General features: G+C 40.8%; 1 protein-coding gene across 9 annotated transcripts in view; it reads left to right on the forward strand.

Moving 5' to 3' along the window:
- The window catches only part of mast3b (microtubule associated serine/threonine kinase 3b), a 56419-nt gene that overhangs the window by 19786 nt on the left and 11553 nt on the right, over window positions 1-25080 (forward strand). For 5 of the 9 annotated variants that reach the window (XM_029254826.1, XM_029254827.1, XM_029254828.1 and 2 more), the window contains 10 exons: window positions 13361-13449; window positions 15273-15345; window positions 16535-16555; window positions 17148-17226; window positions 18431-18588; window positions 19714-19789; window positions 19903-20112; window positions 24006-24107; window positions 24479-24611; window positions 24806-24873. In XM_029254826.1, coding sequence (XP_029110659.1) covers window positions 13361-13449; window positions 15273-15345; window positions 16535-16555; window positions 17148-17226; window positions 18431-18588; window positions 19714-19789; window positions 19903-20112; window positions 24006-24107; window positions 24479-24611; window positions 24806-24873 — 1009 coding nt within the window. Of the gene's footprint in view, window positions 1-9869; window positions 10300-13360; window positions 13450-15272; window positions 15346-16534; window positions 16556-17147; window positions 17227-18430; window positions 18589-19713; window positions 19790-19902; window positions 20113-24005; window positions 24108-24478; window positions 24612-24805; window positions 24874-25080 lie in introns of those variants that run through there. The other 4 variants (XM_029254831.1, XM_029254834.1, XM_029254833.1 and 1 more) reach the window with 3 other exon arrangements.

Raw genomic sequence — 25080 nt, forward strand, 5'->3', positions numbered from 1 at the left:
GATACGGACTAGATTGTACGCACTTCTCAGGTCTAGCTTTGTGAACCATTGCGCCTGCTGAATGTTCTCAAGCGCGGCTGAGATCAAGGGCAGAGGATGTGGATATTTCACACAAATATTATTCAACCCCCGATAGTCAATACAGGGGCGTAACCCCCCATCCTTTTTCCTCAATGAAAAAAACCCGGCAGACGCGGGGGACGTGGATGGTCGAATAATTCCTGTCTTTAAAGCTTCGGTGATATAAGTCTGGAGGGCGGATTGTTCGGGTCTGGACAACGGGTAAATGCGACTACGCGGAGGCGTGGTACCCGGCAAGAGATCAATTGCACAGTCCCACGGGCGATGCGGTGAGAGCTCAGATGCGCGTTTCTTGCTAAAAACCTCCGCTAGATCCTGATACTCGGGAGGAACTGGCACCTGCAGTGCCAATTCTGAGCCTTCTATAGACGTAGCTCGACAGGGTAGCTGTAAGCAGGTTCTTTCACATTGGGGTCCCCAAGCCACCAACTCCCCAGTACTCCACTGAAACACTGGGTCATGCTTGGAGAGCCAAGGGAACCCGAGAATCAGGGGCAACTCCGGAGACGAAATCAAATAAAAACTCAACATTTCCTGGTGACATACACCTACTCTCACAGTTACAGGGGCTGTCTGGTTGTCCACAAAACCCTTACCGAGGGCTGGCCATCTAGGGCGGTCACTTTAAGACGCCCCCCAGTGGGTTTGGAGGGAATGCTATGAGACCGAGCAAACCCAATGTCCATGAAGCACCCTGCTGCTCCCGAATCCACCAGTGCTTGTGTCTGTACCTGTCCTGCTCCCCAGGATAACATTACAGGTACCGCGAGGCGGTTACAACAGAGGGTGCCACTCACCTTGATCTCAGGGCGGACCGGGCACTGGAGACGGAAGTGACTAGGGTCACCACAGTAAAGACAGAGGTGATTTTGTAGTCTTCGCTGTCGTTCGGGGAGGGGCAGGCACCCCAGCCCCAGCTGCATCAGCTTTGCTTCCTCCTGTTTGGGACCGCATCTTTCTGGAGCCGGTTCTGAGGCTGGTCCCCGGGTTCTGATCTGATTATCTAAGGTTACCGCGGTTTCTATGAACCGATCAAGGGTCCATCTTTCTCCTCGGAACACCATTTCACCACGGATGCGTGGGTTTAGACCACGGCGAAAACTAGCCAACAAGGCTCTCTCTCCCCAATCGCTGCGTGCTGCGAGAACACGAAATTCTAGGGCATAATCTGCCACGTTACCTTGGCATAATCTGCCTGGTTACCTTGCTGTAGATTCAGGAGTCTGTTCCTCCGGTTGAACCAGTCCGAAAACGGCGAGGAACCGGCTCTTGAACTGCGCATAAGTGCTGGGGAGGCCATTTGTCCAGACCGCTGTCGCCCACTCAAGTGCTTTGCCCGTGAGCAGAGAGAGGACGTAGACGATCCGGCTTTGTTCTGTGCTGTAAACTGGGGGCATACTGGAAAAAACGAGCTCACATAGAAGCAAGAAGCCTTCACATTGTGCTGGGGTCCCGTCAAAGCGGGTCGGGGGAGACAAGTGGAAACCGCGTGAAGGAGAAGGAGTGGCGTTCGACGAGTCAGGCGCTGCAGGACCGGCTGCGCGTTTCTCAATGGGTTGTGTGGGCGCACGCGACGTATTCAGCACGCTTACCACCTGCTTGTAAGAGGCGATGAGGTTGTGCAGCGTCTGTTCCATACCTGCCAAGTGTGCTTCACGCGAGTCCAACTCCGCTTGGAGATGGTTCAGCTCCGCTGGATCCGTATAACAGGCGGAACCTTCTGTCATGGTCGCGTCAGAGGGAAGCGGCGGACCCAAGTGCAGAGCGGTAATCGTGGTGTCTTCGGGGAAATCCAAGAGAGGAGGTCAGAGGACGGGCAAAGGGTCTTCGAGGTGCGAACGTCGTAACAGGGAGGATCCAAAAGGCGAGGTCAGTGTGCAGGCAAGAGGTCGATAATCCGAAGGAGGCAGTAGATCGGGGGAACAAGGGACGGGTTCGGGGAAGGCGTTCAGGAACAGGAAATGGCTGGAGAAGGTCGCTAACGAGGAGGCAGATCAAGGTTCCGCATCAGCTGGTTGTCCGACGCAGCCTTTTTTGCTGCGGTCTGCGTTGGGTCACAGGTGTTCCGTGTTGGTCCGAAGGTGTGGGCGTGGCAAATATATTTGTAATATCTTCTTTTTTCCACAGAGTACACTCATCCCTCCTAATAAGGGGGGCCTGCACAATGAAAAAATGCCAGAGGATTGTGGTAAAATATATTCTTTTTTTCCAATGAGTTTTCAAAATAGTATGACAGTATTTTTGCCATCATTCTACTTCCATAAATGTGCTTTTAATACAATCCTGAAAAAGAAGCAACAGACCATACAACCACACAAACAAGTGTATTCAGCACTATGTGATTCCTGACAACACCACTCCTGTCCCCGGTTATGGATTCAGAACAAAGCAACAAAGTATGTAATAAACACTGGCTGGGATGGTTAAGAAATGTTAAAAATACAATAAATTTAAGTGCATTAATTTTTACTACAAACAGTTAACTATGCTAACTATGTAAGACAACATGGGAGAACGTCTCATACTGGCAATCTCAGCCAGTCACAGCCATCAATTAATGCAAATATAATATCACAACTGAAACAGCAGATTCATCATTATTATTATTATTATTATTATTATTATTATTATTATTATTATTATTATTATTATTATTAATTTACCTTTTTTCTACATTTACATTTACATTTATTCATTTAGCAGACGCTTTTGTCCAAAGCGACGTACAACTCAGTAAAAGTACAACTTATGCATTGCATTAAGAGAAAGAGACATAGCTGCAGACGTGTGACTCAAGTAAAGAGTAAAGTTTCTAAAAGGAACTTACATTGCTAAGATACTTTCATTATTTACCCATTCATACAGCTGGCTAATTTTTACTCTGTCAGTTTAGCTAGTAATTCACCTGTGTAATTCCTCAGATGGGACATGAATCAGGGCCATTTGAGTCCTTATAAAAACATATAATGATTAACTCTGCTACTTAACTCACTGACAGTGTGTTCTTTCCTCGAGCAGGGTTGAGGGTTTAGTGAAGGTGCTTGTGAAACTTGTATTTTATTGATGTTATGCATAGAAACAGTGATTGCTGATTGATGACAGTGCAGGACTGGAGATGGGACAGGTTTCTCTTGTCAGGGACACACTCTCTAATATCCTGTTACTGCAGGGGAAGGTTTAAAAAACTGATGATGAGAAATTTGTCCCTGCACCTTACTTTTTGTCTGCTGCAGTGCCATGACCTCACAATTATATAGACGATTTTAATAGCATGAACACCCTTACACTACCATAATTAAAGCCTTAATATTGCAATCAAAGAAACATAATCTAGTGTCAGATATTGACTGGTAACATTACATAGCACCATTAAAGGCAGATTTCCATGTACTGCCAAATGACATAGAAGGTCTTGGGAACTTTATTTTAATTTATTTTGATATGTAAATCAAATCGTTATAAGAATTCTTTTGTGCCAACTGCAGTTAAATTATTAAATAGGGAATTCCAAAACCGAGGTTTTAGACATCTTGTTTATTTATTTTTTTATTTATTTTTTATTTTTTAATTGTATGTTAGGGCGTGTATTGTTTTATGTGAGTCCAATGTTGTGCACTGGCCGTGTCATGGTGTCCAAGACAAATTTCCCTGGAAAGGGACAATAAAATATATTCTATTCTATTCTATTCTATTCTTTCTTTGTATCATAAACATCCATGAATCAAATTATCAAAATTTCTCAATTCACTGTACTGTGTACCATGTTTTGCACCCTTTGCTAGTGAAGTAAGCTCCATACTACTGGGAGTGACTAGATGTGAGACAGCAGCTGGAGGACACAGCTATTACTCTTGTTACTTTCCTTAATATCACGATAATTAAACAAATTGACATTTAAATTAAATTTATTCATTTAGCGGGTGCTTTTCTGCAAAGCAACGTACATCTCATAGAAAATACAATGTGTGCATTACATTAGGAGAAAGAGACAGATAGCTGCAGACATGTGATTCTTAAGTACAGTTAATTTGTTTCTTTCCATCATATGCACCAATGTTCATCGCACAAGTAGCTGCATAAAACTCAGAATATCGATGGTTCCTGATCACCTTCTTACATTTTTTTCTTGAGATTCACAAACATTTACGTACATTGCAGGAGTAGCTGCATAAAGGCTTATCTAGTCATGTATCTAATCATAAAGTTATGGTGCATAAGCATTTACACCTTACATGAACTTAAGAGATCATGGATGAAGTGAGTCTGGTAGAGGTGAGTTTTAAGAGATCATGAGTGAAGTGAGTCTGGCAGAGGTGAGTTTTCAGACCCTTTTTAAATGTGGACAGAGTTTCAGCAGTTCTGAGTGAGGGGGTAGGTCATTCCATCATAACGGAACCAGAACCGAAAACCTCCGTGCTTTACCTTTCATGCGTGGGACCACCAAGCGGGCAGATGTGGAAGAGTGTAGCAGTCTGGTTGGGGTGTAGTGGTTGATCAAGTCTTGTAAATAGCTGGGAGCAGTTCTATTGATGCATTTGTAGGCTATAACCAGTCTCTTAAATTTGATCCAGACAGCTATAGGAAGACAGTGCAGAGAAACAAGTAGAGGAGATACATGGGAACGCTTTGGCAAGTCAAACACAACTCGGACAGCAGCGTTCTGTATCAGCTGGTTTGATGGCAGTAGCAGGAAGGCCACACAGGAGAGATTTGCAGTAGTCCAGATGGGATGTCACCATGGCCTGGACAAGTTTTTGGGCAGAGTCTTGTGAGGTAAGGATGGATCCTGTGGATGTATCTGCAGGTCCGGGTTGTGGCTTCAATGTGCTGAGAGAAAGAAAGACTTGAGTCAATCGTCACTCTCAGACTCTTAGCTGAGGAGGTAGGCAAAATGAGTGAGTTGTCCAGTTTGATTGAGAGATCGTGACAGGAAGAGGTTGGTTTGGAGTTGTAGGATCTCTCTTTTGGAGAGGTTGTTGTAGGTGGTGATCAGATATCCATGCAGAGATGTCCGACAGGCAGGCAGCAATGCGTGCAGAAACGTCTGATGCTCCAGGTGGAAAGGAGAGGAAGAGTTGGGTATCATCAGCGTAGCACTGGTATTTGAATCCATGGAAGGTGATGACAGGGCCAAGGGAGGAGGTGTAGATCAAGAAGAGCAGAGAACCCAATACTGAGCCCTGCGGAACACCAATTGAGAGAGGCAGAGGAGAAGAACGGGAACCCTGCCAGACCACTTGATAGGATCTGTCAGATAGGTTGGACTCAAACCATCTTAGTGCCGTTCCTTTGATCCCAAGTTGACTAAGAGACGAGAGTAGAAGCTGGTGGTTGACAGTGTCGAATTCTGCAGACAGGTGAAGGAGGATGAGGATCAAGGAGAGGGAGGCCGCTCTAGCTGACTGAAGAACATCAGGCACTGCCAGGAGCGCCATCTCCGTGGAGTGACCAACTTTGAATCCAGACTGATATCCATCGAGGAAATGGTTCCGAGTGAGGAATTCAGATAGTTGATCAGAGGCCACCTGTTCTAAACTTTTAGACAAGAAGGAGAAGAGGGAGACAGGCCTGTAGTTTTGGACCGAGTTAGGATCCAGAGAGCGATTCTTTACCAGAGGTGAAATGAAAACAGTTTTGAAGGCAGATGGGAAGAAGCCAGAGGAGAGCGAGAAGTTGATGATCTTAGAGATGAAGGTGGAGAGTTGCAGGGAGATAGTTTGTAGGGGTGAAGATGGGATTAGATCAAGTGAGCAGGTGGTGACTCTATGTATGTGATATCAGGAGGTCAGAGATTTCAGATTCTGAAAGTAGCTTGAATTTGGAGAGTGTGACTTTGCAGGGAGATCCAGCGTGAACAGGGTAGGGTGATGCTGAGAACTTGTCCGTGATTGACTTGTCCGTGATTGACTGACTTTGTCTCTGAAAAGCAAAGCAAAGTCATCAGCAGTGACAGAAGAAGGAGGAAGGGACAGCTGAGGACACAGTAGGGATGAGAAGGTGGCAAAGAGTCTGTGTGGTTTTTTAGTTGCAGACTGTGTTTTGTTGTGGAAGACGGTTGTTTTAGCTGAGGAGACAGCAGAATGAAAAGTAACTAAGAGTTGTTTGTAGACATCCAGGTCCGTGCAAGTCTTGGGTTTTCGCCATTTTTGCTCTGCAGTCTGGAGTTTGGTCCTATTAGTACGTAATGTATTAGTCAGCCATATGGTGTCACTGGGGCGTGCTGGTCTGGACGATAATGGAGAGAGAGAGTCTCGAGAGGAAGACGGCAGAAAGGAAGATGTTAGTGGCATTGTCTGTTGATACATCCAAGAACTGTGCAGCAGAATGGAGAGTGGACAATGGGGCAGAGGTAAGGCAGGAAAGCACACACACATCAACTGAAACTGCTTGTCCCAAGTGGGGTCGTGGCAAACTGGAGCTTAACCTGGCAACACAAGGCCTAAGGCTAAAGGAGGAGGGGACACACCCAGGACAGGACACCAGTCCGTGACAAGGCACCCCAAGCAGGATCCAAACCCCAGACCTGCCAGAGAGCAGGACCCGGCCAAACCTGCTGCGCCACTGCATCCCGCAGGCAGGAAAGCAAAAGAGATTTTAAATTACAGCAGGATTAGTGAGGGATTAGTGGTGAGACAGGGTTGGAAGGAGATGAAGAAGTGATCAGAGACATGCAGCAGAGTAACAGAGAGGACAGGACAGCCACAGTTACGGAAGAAGACAAGGTCAAGGCGATTGCCTGCTTTGTGAGTAGCAGGGGACTGGGATAGGGAGAGGTCAATGGAATGTAGGAGCGACAAAAGGCCTCTTGCATGAATGTCATCGACATGCAGGTTGAAGTCACCCAGGAGAATCAATGGAGTGTTGTCCCCTGGGAGAGAGCTCAACAAGATGTCGAGGTCATCCAGGAAGCATCCAGGAGGGCCAGGAGGGCGATAAGAACCACCACAATAAGAGTGATTGGGGCAGCAATAGAGACAGTATGCAATTCAAAGGAGGCCAGGTCATGCAGGTAGAGAGGGAGAACAGAATATTCCCACTGGGGAGAGATGAGCAGGCCTGTGCCTCCACCTCTGCTGGAGGGATAAGGGGTGTGAGAGAAAGAGTAGCTAGTGGAGAGGGCTGCAGGTGTGGCTGTGTTGTCTGGGGTGATCCAGGTTTCAGTTAGGGCCAGGAGGTCCAGTGAGAGATGGTAGGCGTAGGCTGGTATGAAGTCAGCCTTCCTCACAGCAGATTGGCAGTTCCAGAGTCACAAGGAGAAATCGAAGCAGGATGGAGGGTTTGACAGATGAGGATTAACCGGGTTACTATAGTAGCGGGAGCATCTGAGACTTTGGTGGTGGTGTTGCCCAGTTTGGTTGCCGTAGACAACTTTGATGTTCGGCATGTTTGATGCATTGATTGTGATGGCAGAGATGTAGTTGCATGGCCTCCCTCGGTGGACTCCCACAGGTAGACTCCCTTGTCTCCGCACCAAGAGGCTGCTGCTACGGGTCACCAGCTGCTATTTAAACCAGGCTAATTCATGTCAGCTGAGAGTCTTAATCGAAATCAAAAGTACTCCGACAATGGTAACAAAACAAACAAACAGAAGCGATTAATCAATTGACTGAGTCACGCCCACTTTACAGTACAGGATGCAGAATTGTTTAGTTTTGCATGTGCCCTATCAAGCTGCAGATACAATTAAACAAACAGATAAATGAATAAGGGGGGTGCGGTGGCGCAGTGGTGCAGTGGGTTGGACCACAGTCCTGCTCTCCGGTGGGTCTGGGGTTCAAGTCCCGCTTGGGGTGCCTTGTGACGGACTGGCGTCCCGTCCTGGGTGTGTCCCCTCCCCCTCCGGCCTTATGCCCTGTGTTGCCGGGTAGGCTCCGGTTCCCCCGCGACCCCGTATGGGACAAGCGGTTCTGAAAATGTGTGAGTGTGATAAATGAATAAAAATACAACTGACAACTAAACAAACACATAACTGATTGCTTCTCTCTATCCGCACAACTGCATGAGAAGAATGTGCATCAGGATAAAGCGGTAGCAACAAATAAACTTACCTGAAACATGACAAACTGCAGCGACGGACCTTCAACGCAAAATATCTACCAAGTAACTGTAAAAAAGCTCTCCAGGCTCACCAGACTGACAACAAATCACCTGAAAAGTTGAAAACCAACTTCTACAGTTGTTAATTCCCTCTAGTCTATCAGTCAGTAACATGGGCTGTGGCCTAGGCCTGCTATGGTTATTTTTATAGATTATTTCATTTATTTTTCTATTTGATTCCTCATTTTACCATGTCAAATAATGCCTGCAAGCTATTTATTTATTAGAATGAGTTCTTTGACATGTATTCCTTATATTACACAATACAAACTTTACAGCAGGATATTATGTAAATAGTTTTATATTATATGGCTTGGTAGCAATAACATTTTGGAATAACAGTGTTTTGAGCATAGTTTGTCGTACACACTACTGACTTAGAGATGGCTACATGTTTTTGAATACTGTAACGAACCGCATTACCGTGAGTTTGGGCAAGAAAATGTGTTTATTGTAAATAGTTGAATTATGGGTAAAATGGAATTGTGTTTAACCGTTGTGGGGATTCACAGGGATGGGGAGGTGACTGTTTGCCAGTGGGAACAGGAGAAAGCCTGAGGGGTGGTAAGCAAGCTGTGAAGGTGTAAGTTCTGGAAAAGGGGTCCTTGGACCAAAAGCATTTTTTCTTTGTGTGGACGTTTGCAATGAATACTGTCCGTGCGTCCTTCTTTGCCCTATCCAAACCCAGAGCACAGTGTGCTACAATGCTGTAACCGCTAATAATGACCACTTTCAAATTTAAGCTTAATAGTTAAATGCTAACAAATCAATATGAACTCTTCGAGACTATGCCAAGTGCCTCCAGAAACTTCTGTCCTTCCCTTTTGTCTTTAGTGTTCAAAGGGCCTTGTCCTTTGTTGCTCTGATTGAGGTCATCCATCTGATTGCTGGTTGCCCTCTTTGTTTTCCTGCAGCTATTCTAAATATTACAGTAAATCCAATCTTCAAATGATGTGTTCAAAGTAAGATATCCTCAGCATCATCATTTGTGCTTTGAGTGAGAGGTCTGGCCTAAATTTATCCCATATCTGTTTGTTTTTCTGGCTGTCCAACTTTTGGTTTTATCAAATAAATACATTAAAAGAGAGAAAACACCCACAGTAACCAATCTCGCTCATTAAAATGAGCAGAAAACCAATTTAAACACACATACGTTTGTGAAAATGACCCAAAACGACAGACTATATCTTATGTCAAAATATAATATTCAGAAGTCAGCCTATGTTTTCCTCATGCTGTTTTTTTACAGTTCAATTTTAGGTTAGCTAGCGCTAAATTAATCTGACCTCCAACAATTTTAACAATGAGACACAGACAGATTAATAATAATAGCAGTAATTTGCTGAAGCTATTATTTTAATGATTAATTTCTCAGACACAATCATCTATCTCATTTTCACACGTTTCAAAGGAGCATATATAAATAATATCAATGTGTCATGATTTTAAATAAATTTGTAGTGATGTACACGAAATGTGCTGAACGAACAGAGAGGTATTTGTGACGCAGCGGTACCCCCAAATAGATAGTTTTTTTTTTCACGTTAACGCTACCAAATGTAATAAATACGTTTCGAACTTTATGACGTAGCAAGTCATGCTATTTTCTGTCCGGTGATTGTACAGTATAGTCCGTAGATGTGGATGACGTCATCGCGTCAGCCGTCAGTAACAACCGCGCGGCGCTAGAGCCTGGAGGAGGGTTTTCGTGTCGCTCGTTGCACTACTGTGTGGAGTTCGCTTTTTTAATATCGAAACAATCCCTTGCTGTCTACGAAGAAGTTTGGGCACCACGGGATCCGATATTCATGCGACGAAAGAAAGTTTCATTGGGAAGATGGAGTTTCGTCAGAGAACTGGCGTTTGTTTGTTAGCTGGCTTTGTGTAGAGTGACTGAGTGCACACAAAGAGAAATCTTCCTCGCGATGGAGCGGCCGGGACCCTGTCTCTGTCGGCTTTTCCTCGTCCACCACTTAAAAAATATCGTTTAGCAATTCAGAATTTTAACGGACCGTTTAAAAGTCCTCCACTCTGTAGTATGTCTGACCCAAGTTATTGGACAGCTTTACCGAGCTACAAATCTCATTTTGTGACGGGGGCGATGCTTAAGCGGTCGAAAAGGTAAGTTGTGACAGTAGTATGTTGCGCTGCTCAGTCGTGTTTCGTGTATTATAATAAATACTTAACACAAAATAGTTGTGTTATAGTTTGTTAAACTTATCAACAGGTTGAGTTCTGTCTGTGTAGCCGCCTGTCTGATGCGGTGCTTCGCCTTCGGTAGTCTGCTGAAGAGAGTACATTTTTGCGGGTAAAGTATGGAAACACGGCGACACTACAGCTGGTAACTTGTGTACGGTACTAGTAGCTGCAAAAAAAAAAAAAAAAAAAAACTTTATTAATCGTCGTGGAGGAAATTGCATGGGTGCAGCGGCTGAAACCGTATCACAGCAAATATAATTATATCGCGTTTGGTGAACAGAAAGAGAAAGTGGCGAAACAACCAGCGAGTATCAGCTGCTTCTGCTCTAGTGCGTTGAGGGACGTTGGCTGTGTGTTGTATGTGCGCGCGCGCTTGTGTCACATTTGCTTCCTGTAACATGCCTTGCAGTTGCGCGCGCTCACGTTCCCGCGTGCATTTGTGTATCCGCGTTGAGCTCGCGTGGCCGTCGTCCGATGGAGGGGTTGCTCTTTGGTGGCGTCTGCTGTCACAACAAAGACCTCGTCCCCTCACCTCAGTCCTGCCCTCTCCCACCAACCAAGCCAAGGGCGAACAGTCAGTGCTTCTCCTTGAGTCATGCAGTTTATTTCTGCTAATTGCACTCCCTGACTCTGATGAATAACGCGTTTTTAAATCATGGATCTAATGGTATTAAATATTCTCTTTATAATTAATTTCTTCATTTGCTGTAGCCATGCAATTCCTCCCTTGTAGTCCTGTGGCCTTAAATGAAGTGGGCTGAAGGAGAAGTGACCCAGTTTACTTTTTACATTTGGGGGGGTTATATTGTAGTTAAAGATGAAAAGTCAGTTCTTCATGGAAATGTGCTCTTGCCAGTTATACAAAAGCATGGAGTGTAATGGATGCATTTTAGTTTAATGTACATTTTAATTTGTAAAATGCATAGGAGCTAGTTGCATAGTCTCACTTCAGAGTTTGTAAAAATTAGTGCAGTACTAATTGGGAACAGCTTTTGTTTTACCTTCTGTGATGTTCTGTCTGTATCTGAACAAGCTACAGATAAGGGTTTCTTTGCTTATTTTCTTTGATTTGCATGCATGTCCTGTGCCGGTTTAAAAACTGTATTTGCTTTTTTGGATGGGAATTTGGTGGAAGGCTGGGTAGTCTTGGTTGACCACAAGATATGGCTGACTGTAAGGAGTTTATGTGAGCCCATGTGGGGCGTTTATTCAGTTCCACTGGTTTACATGGGTGACAGACTTACTTACTTTTGCACTTGTGTTATTGATCTAATGAATAAAGTGTATTAGCCACAAAAGGGGAAAAAATCTTTTGTGTGTGTGTATAAGCCTTTTTGTGTGATGTGCAATGGTAAGTCAAAAAGTATCTGCAATATTATAATTCAGCTCAAACAAATTCTTGTGGATACATTTTGACTTAAAGTTGAATAGTTTATGGAGGCTAAAATTAATCTGATTTATGTTTCTGATCAAAAATGGCATCATTTTACACTTCTCGCATTTTCACTGGAAAGCTGAGATACTTTGAAAACTGCTTAAGAAATAATCATAACGGTAGAGGTTCATTAGAGGTTCAAGCATTTAATCGCTGATTCGATTAAATGCTTGAACCCCTTATTTTATAGTTTTATGAGAGGTTTTCCTAATCTAGGCATTGGCAATCGACAGTGATTGACTAAGCGTTCAGTTTAATTCTTGCTGTGATTTGGAAGAATTTGATTGTAATGGACTGTGTTAATGATATTATTTGCATTTCAGCTGCAGTGGTAATCTTTGTTTCCATAAACCTTCTCTGTGACCTTTAATATTTGTTGCATCCATTATTTTTCCCATATTTCATTCAAGAAAACAGCCTTTTGGTACTATCAAGGATGCTGGACAATGAACTGTATGTACTATACAGTACTGTATGTATTTTATCTGTTTAACTCATAGTTGAAGGTGATCAAGTAACTTCAGTTGTTTAATTTAGATGTACCTTTAAAGCACTAAAGTTGTGCAGTACTTTCAGTGACATTGAGTAAAGCAAGAGGCAGTTTTCAGATGTCTGTACCACAGTTTGATCTACCCACCTATTTACATTAACTGTTGTGACCAGTCACTGAATGAGTTTTGAATCTAATTATATTGATGGCATGACTCATTTAGCCAGTTTAAAAGTGATTAGGTTAAATATTTTGATGTTACTGTTGCTTAGAAACGCTTCAGAACAGAGTATTAAGATTATTAGGGAGATTAATTGCCTTGTCCATAGCTGTCATATCATTCTATGTATGTGTATCGTTATGTGCACTTAAAGTACACGGCACGACATTACTTATGCCTGTTTTGCACATAGCTCAAATTCTGATTTACAACATTTCTGTTTTTGTCTGTTCTGCTGATAATGTGACGTTACAATATATTCATGTTTTGTGGGCTGCTGTTGTAAAAACCACGAGGCAGCAAAACTTTTCAACAAAAACCAAATCAGCTTTTGTTGTATCTTGCTGTGATACATGGAACAGCTTCACAGCATTAAGATAAGTTGCTAAGTTGATTTTTCTGCATTTATTGTCTCACAGGATATCGGTGGGCTTATTTGAATCTGTACTTCATCAAGTATTCTTTTCCCGCCATGATGTTTTTGGTTAATTTCATGTGAAATGTGAAAGTAGTTAGTTTAATTCTCATGGAAATGTGTTTTCCAGTGAGAACCGTAGTTTGTGGACTTATCTCTTTTAGATGTAATTTTATTGGTCATTCTGTTTCAAGAATCAGTCTGACTCCTCCTTTGAGCAAACAAGTAGCAAATGTTTGTGAAAATCGGAAGTGAAGAGTTCAACACACCACTGATTTTATTTCAGATGGGCCTGTCAGCTTTGATGATGCATTTAGTGTATAGTGAATACTCAGTGAACTGTATGTTAGCTAGTAGGGTTAAGTTATAATGTTTGAGCATCAGAGTAGAGTCATTTCTTAACAACCTTTTTTTGTTTTATAGCTGTCGTAGCAGTAACCGAAAGAGCCTTGGTGTCGGAACGCCATCACCTACGCTGTCACGACCCCTTTCTCCTCTTTCAGTTGCCACAGGTAAAAGTGAGCAGAATGAGTTTACTCTGTTGTTCTCCTTTTGGATCTTGTCTTGCTTATTCCAGTGTTGAAAGATTTGTTGCTCCATCTGTGCAATGTCATAATAAATATCTTTAAATCAAGCAACTTCCATTTATTATCAAGTGCATTTTTCATATTATGTCACATCAGCTGTCCCATGAAGAGATTTCAGACCAGTTAACCTTTAGAAAAAAAATGTTTAATGGCAAGCCAGAGTTTGAGTAGTTACACTGTATGGTGATTTGTAACAACTAAAGAATCCTGCTAGAAAATGTTTTTAATTTTATTTGTACACAAGTGCTATTACTTATGTTACTGTGATTGTGCTTCACATGATCCTGAAAAAGATGCAACAGGTGATTCAATTACATATGTGTGCACTCAACCCCACATAGGTAATTCCTTGACTTGCCCCTAGCTGTCGATTCAGAGCAGTTATTCAACATAACAAAATCAACCTTGGAATAAACATTCCTGGGAATATTTTAAGAAAATTACAGAGCAATTATTGTAGTTTTGAATGAATAATTGTATTCTGTAATTACAGAAAATTATACAGTACAATAAATTCACTTAAATATGTGCAGGAATTTAATTATGCTTAGCATAAGGGAACGTGGAAGAATCGTATATTGATGGTCTCCACCAGTCATAGCCATTAGTCAATGTAAATCTAATATCCCAACTGAAAAATTAGATTATTATTAATTTCATTGAATGCTTTTCTCGAAAGTGACTTAAAGAGTTAAGATACTTATTTACTCATACAGCTGGGTAATTTTTTTTACTGGATCAGTTCAGGATGAGTACCTTGATCAAGCGTACCGCAGCAGGAGGTGAGATACAAGCCTAGGTTCTTTGATTCCTTAGAGAATAAACTATAAACGTGCAATTAACTCGGATATTTAAATCAATCTGGCAATGGGTTTTTAAGGAGCAGGAGTGTCTGAAGGAGCCAGTGAAACTTTGCTTTTTTTCATGATTTTTACAGAAACAGTGACTGGTGAGGGACAGTGAGGGATTGGACAAGAGAAAGCTGTAAGATGTGGCTTCTCTCTGTCTGTGAGGTGCTTGCTGGTCTGCTTCTCAGGATCACGTACCTTCCTGTATACTATCTGGCAACCACACGCACAGTGAAGTTTAATCTTCTGATCTAGTGATGCAGCATTAAACCTGTTTGTAACAATACACAAAACTTTCAACAGCATAGTGACTGCATGCATGTTGACCTGAGTTGCTTTGCAGAGAGGTAGTGTTCTATGAAACTCTATTTATCGTTATTGTCCGTGAAGTAGCTTATCGAAATGTCTCTGTCCACTGTACTGTTTCACCCTGTCTTAGTAAGGTAGACTCCAGACTTTGATCCTGCACTGGAAAAGCTCTTATTGCTGATGATTTTTATTGTCATAGATAAAAATCTTTTATTTAGTTTTCAAATTAATTTTAGGTGACAGTTTTTTGTCCAGGATTTTCTTATGTTTTTTTGCATAAGAAATAAGCTTAATTTAACCCCCTCACAGTGGGAATTTACCGTACGGAATAATGTTACAAAATGCATTTATTGTGGTAGGTGAAGGATGGGTTTATATATGCATATGTATTATTTTGTGTATGACCTAGCCTGTATAGCTAATAGGTTGTTATCACTAGTGTCCCTTGACATTCATATGTGTAATTTATTTTTATCTATGTATGTATCTGTGTGTGAGAGACAGATTTGTTTTTGTTCCAGTAGTTTCTCTGCATTGTGTTTTGTTTTTCAGTAGTTCTAATTGAATTAAACTTCCTTCTTCTTTACATAGCTGGCAGCAGTCCATTAGACAGCCCCAGAAATGTGTCTTCTGGCGCCACTGTCAGTTTCCCCTTTGCTCGGAGGTAAGACATTATGATGAGATCTATAAACATCAAAGCATCAATGAGTACATCAGATTTGCTGAATTGCGAATCCTCTTTCACAAGTTTACATTAAACCCAAAATTTTGTAGGATTTCTTAATTGAACATGTCTGAGGTTTTTAGTGCCATGAAAATGATGTTATAATAAGAAATAGTATGCTAAATGATGGTAAAAAGTTAACTGGTACATATAACTGACACTGAAATTTGGATGCCTCTAAAACACTAATAAGTGTGTGGTATAAAATACAATTTTGAAAGAAGGCTGATATGCGAGGTAGTGAAAATATTTTAATTACATAATAGCATATACATTTTTTAGTATACATTTTTTAATGATTTGTTAACAGTTGCAGAGGTTTGTCTTGAAGCGAGGGAGTTAAAGTGAAAAGAGGCTGTGGTGGGTACTTGTAGACATTACATAAAGGGAGTGTACATTTATAGGTGTTAAAGACAGCTTTGACTCATTTTGGCCTTCCTCCAGATAGCGTGGTTTAGGCAGTCTTATAAGTGATTTCCAGTGTATGCAGAGATGAGTGATGCTGGAGGTTTCTCACGATGTGTTTAGTCACAGAGGTGATCTGCATCTCTTTTTTTTTTTTCTTTTTTTTTTTTTCCCCTTCCATCCTCAGTACTCATGACCTTGGTGTGTGTGACAAAGTCTCAGTGTACATCAGCTACACTGTGTTTGTGTGTTTAATGCCAGAGATTGACATTTTGATAACACACTGCAGCTTACTGTATATTTTGCTCAGTTATTATCCAAAATTTAAAGAAACCATTCACTCAATACAAATTGAATAAGAAATGTCAGGTTGCAACTGAATTCTGTTTGCTCAGAATGGAAGCTGGGATCGTATATGTTCTTTGAGTTAGGGAACTGTTTTGGGAAAACACTGTCAACCTGTCTGTCTCTACTGAAAACTGCAAAATTGCCTGTTGTATGTAGTGCAATAAAAGAAACAACTACAGACCTTTGGTACTCTTCACTTGTGCTTAGGCATTTGTTAAGCCTTTTTTTTTTAAAAAAAAACTGTATTCTGAATACAGGTTACATACAGCAAGTTTTTTTTGTCGTCAATGTAACTGTTTAGAAAGCTTCTGACTAGACATTGGAGTTCATCTCTTTTTCTCTTCCTTCTACTGTTCTTGTTGCTGTGACTCCTCAGCCACATGACCCGTGTCGACAGGTAGCACTTTGATTCATACCCTTTCCCTTTCTGGATAAATTGTCTATATCAGTTATTATTGTTATTATTATTATTATTATTATTATTATTGTGTTTTTTCCTGTCTCTCCATGGGCCATGCTGACATTGTATGTAGTACAGATATGTTGTAGTTATATAATATGTAGTATAGTATGTAGTGGTGACATTAGATTCTGTTGTTACATGGCAAAGAGGATTGAGGGCATGTTTGTCCTGCCTCCCTACTTAATTGGTGAATTAGGCTTTGATTCATTCAAACCGCATCATTATTTCCTGTCAGCAAGAAGGTGCTGCTCTTTATTACATAGATTTTTAAAATTTATTTTAATGCCAGACTTATTTTGATGAACAAGAAACTGGGGGACTAAGAACCAAGACTCTCATTGGATGTATAGCCTATAGTTATCCACTTCCTTTGTTTCTTTAATGCGTCATGTCCTAACTTGTATTGCAACCAAGCCTAATGCAATTTTACACAAACAGATTATAGCTCTTTGAGGGGCATAAATGCAATGCAGTTGAATGGCTGGGGCTTTAATGTGATCTCCGATATGAATTTTGTGTTATTCAGAGCGGAAGGACGAAGATGGTCTCTGGCATCCCTCCCCTCTTCTGGCTATGGAACCAACACCCCCAGCTCCACAGTCTCTGTGAGTTTCTCCCCTGACTGTAACCCCTCCTACTATAAATTACATGATTTTATTTTTATAGTGAAACACACTTTATTTCAGGGTTTTTCTCTGTGGGGCAGAGTATTGTAATTCTCATCTGTTGCTGATAGTGTGCAAAGCAGCACTCATTACATTTCATTAGCATGATTGCAGGTATGCTGTGCTAATTAATAAAATTCAGTTTGTCCACGAAAATATTTGGTCTTGAAACTATTTAGTTTTATGGTTTGAGCTTGGGGTTCGACCGGATCCTGCTCTCCAGTGGGTCTGGGGTTTGAGTCCCACTTGGGGTGCCTTGTGACGGACTGGTGTTCTGTCCTGGGTGTGTCACCTCCCCCTCCAGCCTTGTGCCCTGTGTTGCCGGGTTAGGCTTCGGCTCCCCGCGACCCGTATGGGACAAGCGGTTCAGATGGTGTGTGTGTGTGTGTGTGTGTGTGTGTGTGTGTGTGTGTGTGTGTGTGGTTTAAGCTTGCTGTTTAAAAATACAAAGACAGACAAATTAATTGAGGGTATGGAAGTATGAAAAGCAAATCTTGAAGGACCATGTTTATTTCCTATTAATTTCAGTTCTGTTTTTTTTTTTAAGAAATTGAAATATGTAGGGGTGATGTGTGCAACTGATGCTGAAACCGTAATAGTGCGCATTTAGTGTTTGTGCAGTCAAAATGTAATTTATGAAGCAAAGGAACAATTGTACATCTGTATGGTTATGCATCACGCACAGTGAGGTCAGACAGTAGGACATCCTGAACAATGGCCCTTTGATCATGTTTCTGGGGCCTCTTTATATGGAAGCAGCCATGGGATTTTCTCTGCTCATTTCAGTCCTACAGTGCTGCTGACTGCTCAGATGGATTTTTTTAATCTACTAAAATTTGAACTGTGAGCTTAGGTCTGTTCCTGCAATCCTCAGGCAGTATGCCACACATTTTATGAAAAATGCCTGAGGGCACCATTGGATACCAACAGACTGTACCCATCATCCATCTGGAATTAGTTGTGCAGAACATTCATACCACATTTCTGTAGTATTTCTATTGTGACTGACTGGTTTTGAGTTGTCTAGAATGACCTCTTCTCCACTATCTGAAGTAAGTTCTCTTCCTTTTTTCTTAAATTTTTTTTTGTCTGTTTATTTTAAGCAGTTAATGATGAAAACTATTCTTTCTCAACTTTCTTGCAGTCTTCCTCATCTTCCCAGGAGCGCTTGCACCAACTGCCCTTCCAGCCCACTGCGGACGAACTGCACTTCCTATTCAAACATTTTCGCAGCTCTGAAAGTGTGACAGATGAGGATGGGCGACCCTCCCCATGCATCCGTCGTCGATCTCGCAGCCTTAGGTACTGCCTTAACAACTACTGTTTCTAAACTGGCCTGCATGTCAAGCCCGCATCTCAGTGGGTTCTGCAGTTTGTGTTTTTCCAATACGGTAGTTTTGCCATCTTTTGCCCTTCTCTGCAAATGTTGCCACTCTGTTTGTTTTTCTGAGTTACTACCTTAATTGTTGCCATGTCTTTGGTTAGAAGTGTCAGCTTTGATAGCTTCCAAGAGTTGTGTTTTGAGTTACAGACAGATACAGCTGCTTTTTCATGCTGTGGACTGAGGAGATCTTTAAACAGGGCCACGTGAGAGGGGGAGAATTGAGCTGCTGTGTCTGGTGGCGTGTTACAGAGAGGGCTTGTTTGCCTTTAGTGCATATTGCGTGGGTGTGATGCGCAAGGCTGCAGGGAGCTGTTGAGCAGTGGGCTGTGGGGCATCGTGCAGAGTCGCACCACACCACATGGCAGGATGGCTGCCATCTGCCACTTCAGGATCTGCTTTTATTTAAAAGCAGAACCTGAGGCGGATTTGCTTTCTGTTGAGTTCACATTCGATGCATGTAAATTGCATGAGGCTTTCAGGAATGTGAGGCTGTGCAGTGTTTACACTTAAATGTGTTCATGTATTCCATTTGGTGTGGTCTAGTGTTTTGTTGGCAGAGTCTGCAGAACCACCACATTATCAGTAGCAAATATAAACCTCAGAAGGTTATTTAGTTGCTTAACAGCACCTTACGTAGTTTTAGTTTTTCCATCTATAGACCTGGTTTTTTTATTGAAGCATTAAAGTAATTGCCTGACAATGAGAGGGCAAGAGCCATTGAGACAAATCTTTTGGTCCCAAGACTCGTTCCTTAATCACGGTGTTACATGGTATGTGTACGTTGGGAAACAAAAAAAAATCTTATACATATCACATTTGTACCACATTTACTGTGTTACTAGATGCACTAAGTTAGTTTTTGTTTCTCTGAATATTTTATTTTAGCATATTAAAGAGTTAGTTTAGTTAACTTATTCTGATCTCATAGGGAATAAATACTTCAGCACAGACTTGAAACCTTGTTATAACAAAGTACAGATAGCACCTATATATATTTTACCAGTTTACATATTACGTTGTTCTTCTTATGAACATCTTTTTAGCCCTGGTCGGACAAGTGGGTCGTTTGACAACGAAATCATAATGATGAACCATGTGTACAAGGAACGCTTTCCCAAGGTAGGAGTCCAGATTCTTTCGTCAGTTCCAGGAGGAAAACCTGTTTCTGTGAGAAAATGCACCTGTCTCATGTTGCACAACTGAAGCTGCAGTCGCAGATGTTCTTCATGCAGGCAACTGCACAGATGGAGGAGCGTCTGCTGGAAATTGTCATGCAGTGCTCCCCAGACAGTACCCTCCCGCTTGCTGACGGGGTCCTGGGCTTCATCCAGCACCAGCTGGTAGAGCTTGCCCGTGACTGCTTGGACAAGTCCAAGAAGGGCCTGGTGGCCTCACGCTACTTCTTGGAACTGCAGGAGAAGCTTGAGAAGCTGCTTCATGAGGTAGGTAGTTGGGAGTGACTAGCCTGGACTGGTGGTTTTCACAATAAAAAAAATATTTATATACATACAGATTGTGATTCCAAACTTTGAGTAAGATCTGCAAATCAGGCCCTTTCCTTGGATTTAAAATGTTTTGCGGTTATTAGTCTTGATTGTGCAGTTGTCATATATCCTTTTCATGTTCTTGCCATATGGGGACAGCTGGTAGTGTAGTGGTTAGAGCTACTACCTTTGGACCCAAAGGTCGTAGGTTGGAATCTCACTTCCTACCCCTGAGCTAGGTACTTACCCTAAATGGATCCAGTAAAAATTACCCAGCTTTATAAGTGGCTAAGTAATTGTAGGTAGATTAACATTGTGAGTCACTTTTAGGAAAAGTGTCAGCTAAATGAATAAAGATCATTGTTTATGTTACCTGTTCACAAATTATCACACCAGAATTGTACATATTATGACAGTTGCACAGTTAATGAATTAGAGCTAAATTTTCATTTTTTTTTTTTTTTTTTTGAGGTGCTGCTAGGTTTGGTAATCATAACCAAAGACTGACAAGGAGCCTATATACTATAGTATGGAGATACCTTGCCACGTTCATTGAGGTTTTAGTAGACTGGTGATTACTCTTTGGGACAGTGTTCCTACTGTGCGCGTTGGCATTAGACAACTACCAACACATACTTAGTATAGCCATGGAAAATGACACGAGTGAAACTGTTTCATTCCAGGTCAGGACATGTTATTGGGAAACATGTTACATCATTTTTAATTAAATTTGTTGCTAGTTGCTCTCTATTGTTAGTGACTTGTAAGTGCTGCAACAATTGTGCTACAATTGTTTTGAAAGTGCAGCATGCAAGGAGCTTCAGCAAAGTGGTATTAGCGTTGGCGGTTACCATACTACTAAAGACCTGTTGTACTGAGGGAGTGCTGCCTGTGCAGGTACAGAGAAGCTTAGTGCACACTCAATGATTTTCAAAGAATTTTGATAGTCAAACTGATCTTTAGACCTAACTGAGATGGATAATATGTGTCAAAATGTCCTGTGTGCTACCGGTCATACTTTTACCATTTCCTCTGCTGTTATTCATTGATACTGTATTATTAACAAATTCTGATCTCCTTGGTTAAAGTTAAACCATTGGCATAAATGGGTGGAAGTTCTGCTGAGGTTATAAATTTAGTAATCTCACTGGCCTGCTTGGTAGACATGAAAAAATTTTCAGTAAACTGAAATAATTGTAGATGCTGCAAATAATGTTAAATAAGCTAATGTGTTGGTCTTATCCATGATGTTCAGTAAATATGAAAATTATCATATTGCTGTTTCCTCTCTTGTTACAACAGAAGTAGAGATTCAAGTTTCTGTGTTTCACTCTGGTACTGGTGTGTGATAGAATGTTGTTTCCATAGCAACAGCCACAGCCTTTCTTCTCAGCATTATATTCAAATGACTCACAGCTTCTGTGTTTAGTGTCAGATGGCTAGAACAGTATGGCTGATGTTCTCAGGGTGGTATGCCTGAAAATTTACATAGATGTGTTCTACTATAGTAATACTACAAGTCTGATAGATTCTAATGTAGTAATGTGATTTTAGTGTTATGTCTATGACAAAATGGCAACCCCCCCCCCCACAGTGTCAAGCCCTGGAATGATTACACATTAGTGAAATCAAATTCAGTTTCATGCTTAATCTAAAACCTAATCTTCTTCTGATTCTGAGAGTTGGAGTACATTATGCAATAATGAAAAACTGGTAATGTTTTAATTGCAATTGTTTCAGAACATGATACATTCAGTCAAAACTGAATGTCAAATGTGATTTACTAATGAAATGTTTGCATACTCCCTTTAAAATGGGGTTTTATTTACTATAGTTTTTCCTGTTTTTTTGTAGTTGTCTCTGACACCTTAGGAATGTAAAATACCTAAAAGGTGTTTTCATAATTTTCCTAACCCATCTTGTTGGAAAAATGTTACCAGCTTCGACTTCTGTATTCTTCCTTGTTCCTTTTCCTCTCAAAATGTTCATCTTCAGAAAATGCTAATTTTTTTCCAGTCCAGTGTATGAGTCACTGCTTAACTGAGGTCACAAGGCATGGAATTATATAGACTGTTCTGATGTGGTGCTGTATTTGTTGGATATTAACTTTTCAAGTGGAATAAGTCTTGACTACCACCTTTTTTTTTTTTTTTTTTTTTTTTTTTTTTTTGGTGATCTCATGCCTCTCGGCTCAATACTGTCCGCATCTTGACAGTGTAAAGTTTGCATGTTCTCCCCATGGTGCCACAATTTCCTCTAACAGTCCAAAGACACAGACTTCATGTGGTTTAGTGCCTCCATCCAGTTGTGTGCGTGCGCGCGCATGCGTGCAGAGCTACCCTACGTTGTACCCTCCTTAGCACTCTGTTTCCGGGACAGGGACCAGATTATTGTGACCTAAGACTTGGTTAATCAATACTGTGTGTGAGTCAGTGAAAACAACCTGCATTCTGAATCATTTCTTTGCTTCAATTTTTATACATTGGGCCTTCATATTACAATTGTTACAAACTTTCAAAGATACAAAGATGTCTATTTTTCAATTGTATTTTCACCACTTGTCTATTTTCAGTTGTTTGTTGAAAATGCAACCTGCATTTCTGGACTCACTATTACTTGGCAGTAATATGCTCCTAAACACAGTAGGAACGTAGGACTGGATTAATTCAGTTTGCCTCTCCAAAGTTTACATATTGTGTCCTGTGTTCCTGATTGTTGGTGATAGTGAAAATATGAAAAAAAATTTGCGCGTTTATTGTACGTTTATGGGATAACTGGTCAATCAGTATTGAGTATTAGATTGTGGAGACAAGGTATTTTTATTTTTGGACATTTTAAAGTGTGTGTGTGTGTGTGTTATTATTACCCTTTTTGTATTGTATGGATAATAGTGCAAACTAAAAGTTACCAGATGCTGATGATTGCACGTATTGCACATGTGAGGAATTTGTTGACAATCAGTATTGAATAGGAGATTGTGGGTTTTAAAGTTTAATTTTAAAGTTGTTTCAAGTTAATGAAAGATAATAAAATGGAACCAAAAGGTGCCCCATAACAGAGCTACCCTGCAAAAGAAAAGCTGTTAGTGAAAATGTAATAAATTCACAAAAAATCTCTAGCTTTTCTGAATCTCAGAAAATCTGTAGCTTTGTGATATTGGATCTACAAACAAATCAAGTTACAAGTAATTATAACAATTGTTGAGGATCAAGTGTAATTCCTTTAAAAATACAGGTAACTTATTACATTTATTCACCACTAAAGGGCTTCCAGACAGAGTTCTGCTAGAAAGATTTTGTAACTCATTCGCTTGCTGAACTCACAGTAACGCCTACTTTGGTAAAGTTATGTGTACAGTGTGCATTGTCCCTCTAAATTGAGCACTTGCCAGACAAGGCTGTTATGGACAGAAGGAAGAAGGACAAAAGGAAACTTTGCATCCTTTTTAAGACAGAATATAACTGCAAACATTTTGAATCATCATATCTTCACCAGAAGCGTTCTATATCTTTGAACCGTAAAACACTCATATTCAAGTTAATGTCTGATCCTGAGAGTTGATATTCAACAGTGGATGAAACAATAATGGTAGAAATCCTGAGTCAATCATTTTCAGCTGGCATAGCATTGGTTAAATCTGTCAAACAAAGCAGATTATGTAAACTTTGTTACGCTTCTGGTGTTAATTTACCTTTCCACTATGAAACCATGCTAGCTTTTCCTCAGCAGTTGATGACAACCACTGCTGTTGGCATTCACTTATTTTCACAAAACTTCATATCGATACTCCATTGATGCTATACTTTTTTTTTCTTGCACTGTGCTGAGTGTAGTTGCGTTGTTTTTCCTAGGCATTTGAGCGGTCCGAGAGCGAAGAGGTTACTGTAATCACTCAACTGGTGAAGAAGATTCTCATTGTGATATCCAGACCTGCCAGACTTCTGGAATGCCTGGTAGGATTGATTCCGGTGACTGGAGTAATTAGTGTGAACAGCCAGATCTGCCCAATATAGTGTTGTACATCCTATAATCTTTGACTTTAGATACATTTTAACATGAAAACTTACATAGTAATGCTATATTCTTTTTTTTGCTTTTGCAGACATATAGCCTAATGTAGAGTGTGTCACATCTGTTGTTAGTAATGTAATAAATATTATTAATACACTAATTTTATATTGCAGTGTATAATATACAGGCACCAGCCATTAGAGATGGTAAAGACTGTACTGTAGTAATATTTAGTTGTTCTTGGTATTTTTGTAATTTGGTACATTTTTGAGGGTATTTCAGTAAGAAAAATGATACACATGTTCATTAACAGGAGTTTGACCCAGAAGAGTTTTATCACCTGCTTGAGGCGGCAGAGGGGCATGCGAAAGTGGGGCAAGGCATTAAGACAGACATCCCTCGCTATATAATCAACCAGCTGGGCCTAAACAGAAATCCCCTGGAAGGTAGGACAGTTTTAGAGTTAGTACTAACTTTATTATATTTTAGCTTCTACTCAACATTTCAAGATAGTATAACATATTCTCTTTATTTGTACGTGCAACTGTTCGTGCATGTTTACCATGTTTAACCATTTGTGTACCATGATTCGATGGCACCCATGAACTTAAGTATTTTTACTAATTATTTACTCTTGTAGAAATGGTACAACTTGAACAGTATGACTCTGGTCCAGCTGCTGCTGCAGAACCTCATGACTCTGTGGTGGTATGTGAATTATCAACTTTCAGTATAGCTCATTTTATTTTGTGATATTTTAAGATTATCCTGTCCTTGACCAGCAAGTATTTTGGTTGAAGTTTCTGGTCCTGCAATTTTTTTAAAAATGTTTAATTTACCGTCCAAATATTAACATTATTGTAAAGAATATTTGCTTATTACTGTTTTCAAGTACAGGTTAATTGTATTTGTTTT

The sequence above is a fragment of the Scleropages formosus genome, chromosome 9 (genome assembly GCF_900964775.1).
Source record: "Scleropages formosus chromosome 9, fSclFor1.1, whole genome shotgun sequence".
Taxonomy (NCBI): Eukaryota; Metazoa; Chordata; class Actinopteri; order Osteoglossiformes; family Osteoglossidae; genus Scleropages; species Scleropages formosus.